The sequence below is a fragment of the Vigna unguiculata genome, chromosome 4 (assembly GCF_004118075.2).
Source record: "Vigna unguiculata cultivar IT97K-499-35 chromosome 4, ASM411807v1, whole genome shotgun sequence".
In the NCBI taxonomy this organism is placed as follows: domain Eukaryota; kingdom Viridiplantae; phylum Streptophyta; class Magnoliopsida; order Fabales; family Fabaceae; genus Vigna; species Vigna unguiculata.
This window is the reverse complement of record NC_040282.1, coordinates 26370141-26375010: the sequence shown is the minus strand read 5'-3', so window position 1 is coordinate 26375010 and position 4870 is coordinate 26370141. Positions and strand designations below refer to the sequence as shown.

At 32.8% G+C, this 4870-nt stretch overlaps 1 protein-coding gene across 1 annotated transcript; it reads left to right on the top strand.

The window, feature by feature from the left end:
* The first annotated feature begins 1980 nt into the window (after window positions 1–1980).
* On the top strand, window positions 1981–3297 carry LOC114180961. Its single transcript, XM_028067261.1, has one exon. It carries the CDS (start codon window positions 2196–2198, stop codon window positions 2790–2792), a length of 597 nt encoding a protein of 198 aa, XP_027923062.1. The 5' UTR covers window positions 1981–2195; the 3' UTR covers window positions 2793–3297.
* The last annotated feature ends 1573 nt before the right edge of the window (window positions 3298–4870 follow it).

The window sequence follows — 4870 nt, the reverse complement described above, 5'->3', positions numbered from 1 at the left end:
AAAACGGCGTTATGTAGTCTTTAACGGAAGGTATCAAAATAAACACGTTTAAAAAGTTTGGGTACCAAATTGAACATTCCTAAAATTCGGGTACCAAATTGAACTTTCCAAAAAAATTGGGGTACCAAATTTGTATTTATACCTATAAATTATAATGCGTGTTAATAGCAGACAGACGACAAAACGATAAAGCATTATTTGTTTTAGTCGTGTTTTATCTTCAGAAGGAAGAGTCAGCTGGGCTTTTACAACTCATGAATCCAAGAATAAAACCGGACTATTTAAGCATAATTTAAACACAAAAAAGCCACCATTTAATTACTAAAAGAGTAAGGAAAACCATTCCCCTTTCCAATTAAAAAACATTACGGTATAAAAAAAATGTCCATAAAAAAATATCGAGAACAAATAAGGCAAAGGATTAATTAGATTCTGATATTAGATGATAGAAAAATGATTCTAATTAACTAAACCCAATACTGTTGCTCTCTATAGACGATGATGACATGTAATGAGATGAGACTAGGCTAAATGAGTAAAAGCATAGAGTATGTGTCCAATTATAGAGCATTACTTATCATAGAGTTTTGATCGTTTTGGAAACAATTCAAAATTCATGTACCAAATCAATTCAAAAATGGAGTACATTAATCCTAATCATGTAAAGAGAAAAACATAGAATTTAAGTACTCATTGCATATGTTGCTGAAATTAATATGGAATTTATAATTCACAAAGATTTTATAATGTTTGACATTTACTAACAAAATAAACTTAAAAAGATTGTGGAAAAAATCTTGTGTGGATGATCAGTAACAAAAAAATAATAATAATCAAGACCTATCTTTAGATAAACTAAATTTGAAACTTTAAATCCCCTTGTTCAAACCTAACCTATCCAAGAATTCGCACACCCTTCTTTCCTACAATGAGGAGTATTTAATAAGCAAATTATCAAGAACAGGCAAGTTAAGTTAGCTATCCTTGAATTGGGTTTCAAGTTCCTTTGTTTCCGCAAGATATTTCGAGCTAAACAAAAGGTGCAAGAACCACTTCAGAATCTTCCATTGTTTATCCAATAGAAAGCATTAATTGCATTTTGTAGGGACCCCAACCATTCTTATAGAAATAAAATAATGACCCCAAAACAAAAGGGATAGGCGTCCCCCACAGAAGGCTCCCTAGTAGTTTCATAGCAATTATGTGAACTAAACTCTCTTCCTTTTTTTCAAATAAATAAATGAAATAAGTAAAAAATTAGATAAATAAATTTCCAAGTTATATTAATATGTTCACAACAATGGGTCTCCTATTATTGGTTGTCAAATATTTGAGCCAGATCATATAATAGCCGTTGAATTCCTTTTCCCCCACACCGACCAAAATCATGCTATTACAACCCATAAAATACTATCCTCTTTTTCTATCAACTATACCCTACAGGGTGGTTTTGAGCTTGCATTTCAATTCAATACATTCAACTACTGTACTTAACGCGTTCAAATATTTCGATTTTAGTGTTATGATTAATATTATTCATCAATATTTTTGTTTTATATACCTTTTAATATACAGTTATAGAAGTAAAATCTAATTCTCATACACTGTTAAGTAACAAAAAATCAGGTTTTGAATGACATCTAAGATCACCATTAATATTTTGTTTTGTAATTAGAAGAATATTTGAATTAATTGTAAAAGATGTTTAAAGAGGACAGCAAAAGTTTATCTGCTTTTATTGTAAGAATAACATGTTCCCACATTGAAATGATGTTGATAACTGTTGTTCCAGCGTAATATCATTTATTGTTAACTTCAATTATATATTTTTGAAACGGATAGTTGCTTTTTCTGTGTTTTCCTTTCTTGAAATCTTGCGTGGAAGGAGCGGTTGTTGGGTCCATTTTTGAAACCACACTTCTATTCACATGGCTTCTCAAGCACTTCATCATGTCTTCTACTTCCTATATAATCCTCATGCCTTTGCTTCCATTTTTTCTCATCAGGTTTTCTTGTTTCTGCGAGGCTTAACAAACCTCGCAGAACAGAAGAAAACTCATTTTCCTTCACAAAAACTCTTCATTTTGCTCTCTTTCTCAGTTTTTTCCAATATTGTAGCAACCCTTTTATCTCAAGTTACTAAAAACCTTTAGTGCATCTCACATATTTGATTTTTTGTTTGTGAAGTTTAAGAAATGGAGGTACACTCTCCGGTTATTGCCAAGAAGCTGTGGAATGTGCTGAGGATCACCTTCTTCATGATCAGAAAGGGTTTGGTCTCAAAGAGGAAGCTGATTATGGACATGAATTTGATGATGAAAAAAGGGAAACTGCTCAGAAAATCTATGAGAAACTTCATGTCATCTCATCATAATCATCATCATTTCTCAAAGAGTTTGGTACGTGGCTACGGCATACAGGAGTATGAATTCTCTTGCAGCAACAGTCCAAATCCTGTTTTTTTCCATGTGCCAAAGAGGAAGCACCATTTCAACTTCCCTTGCATCAACACCCCAGATGTTGTTGAAGAACCTAAGCCTGTGATGTTGGTGCCTATGACACCTGAATACACTTTCAACCTTAGGTTTGATGCATCTGATTTTACTCCTGGAGAGAGGAAGAGCCCTCTACTCTCACCCTTCTCTGTGAGGATATCCAACTACTCATCTGAGGATGAGAATGAAGAGGGGGCAAATCAAGTTGATGATGAGGCTGAGGATTTCATCAGAAGGTTCTATGAACAGCTACGAATGCAAAGCCGCATGCAGTTGCTTCAGTACCAAGAGATGTAACTTGAAAGAACAAGCATAACTGTGTTGCTCCTCAACTTGATGCTCATCAACAAGTTTAGCTTAGCCAAATCTGGAAATATGTGATTTCTTCTTGTTGATCTTTCCAAATAGACCGGTGTTAGACATCACTGTGATCTTTCTTATCTCAACTATGTCGACAGTCCAAAGTTGATCTATCATTTTATAATGTCTCTTGATCTTTCACCTTTCATTGTTCTCATCAGGGGAATTTGGCTGTTCTGTTTGTGCTCCTTGAACTATATTTGATCCTCTCTGTAAAGCTTTTGAGCATTGGATATACTTTCATCTTGTGATTCTATTGGTCTTCATGTTTTCCTGGTAACATATTATTCAGCATATTCATGGTGTGTGGTGTGTAATAAAAAGATATGCAGAAGGTTGTTCTGTACCTTTCTCCATTCTGCTTTGGTGTTACATCATTTGTAGGTGTGGTGGTGGACCTGGTGATGGACCCTTTGGAATAATATTGCTTTTGCCTTTCTTAGATATATGTTAGTTTAGGCTTTCTGAACTCACCCACCAGCACCACATTCACAACTACCATTTGCACTTTTGCTATTTTGGGGAGTGTTAAACAGTTTGCATTCTTGAACAGTTTGACAACCACATTAGTCACTCATTCACTCTATATTCAAATATGCAATTAATATTCCTTTTAGTTAAATTCAAAAGTTCTAATCAACAAATAGGTGATCTAACTAGTACTGAACTTGGTTCTTTCAAAATGTGATTAGAAAATAAATCCCACTAAGATTTATTACAGACAAATATTCTGTACCAGCACCAGGGTTATGAATATGTATTCAATGTTCTACATTTGTTTATAATTGATATAAAAGAAAGCATGCTGAAGAATGTGAAAAGTAGTTCGCATTTGCAGAGTATGGCCTATATTATCTGCCATTTTTTGGTGTTATTTGGATATCTCAGGGTGTGTTTATAAAAATTTATATTTGATAAAAGGTACCTTCAATTTAATGACAGAAAATACTTCTTTGTTTATTACATTAAAACGAATATAGTTTAAACTTCTTTCTTTCTTACCTTAAAATGCATAAATATCTATCTAATAAAGTTCAGCCGGCAAATCAAACGCACATTCAGTATAAAGAAAACAAGTACATGATCATTGGTGTAAAGGACAAATGATTGTTATAAAGCTTACATGATAAAGGTCACAGACTGATAATCTATAATATGATTGAAGTTTCAAAGATATTTATTGGCTCTTCATTAATTTGTTCATTATGCCCACTCGTTAATATTGGATCCAATGGGATAGTTCTGAATTCAATTATACATATATGATATGAAAGAACTTATGAAGACAAGCGACCAAGAAAAAATTGTATGAAGGATAATTTTTTTTAGTGTTAGACGGCATTCTGGATTGACATTTGAACTGAAATGTGTTAAATGATGTAAACAACTCAAACGCAAGCTTGAAGTACAGTTTAATATATATAAAAAAAGTAAATAAGTTGGGTTAGAAGAACTATATCTATTCATTTTTTAGGTTTGGGGACCAAACTATACCAATGTTTAGGATAAGGACGAATACATTTTTGCATCAAAGTTTAGGGATTAAAAACATATTTAACCTTTATTTATATGTGAAGCTAACATTAAAAACATTTTGGTTATAAAACCTATTTTGAGGAGTTTTGAATTGGTATTTGGACTAAAGGTCAATTTCTACAAAAGAAAGATAGGCGGAACGAGATAAAGATGAATGTATTGGAGAACTTATCTAGGATCCTAAATTGTACCTATATGAAAATCTTATTTAAGTACTTAGGAACGCCTATTAGGTGAATCCAACGAAATAAAAGTTTTGGCAAGCGGTGGTAGATAAGGATAGTAATTGCTTGACTAGATGGAGAGGTATATTGTAATCTTTTGTAGGTTGTGTATACCTTGTAAATTTTTTCATTCAACCCTTCCCTTTTTTTATTTGTCCTTCTTAAAAGTGCGAAAGAGTGTATGCAAAGTGTTCAAAAAAATGCAAAAAAAAATAAAAATTCCTTGGGGTTGGGGATCTAAAAACAGGAAGGTAA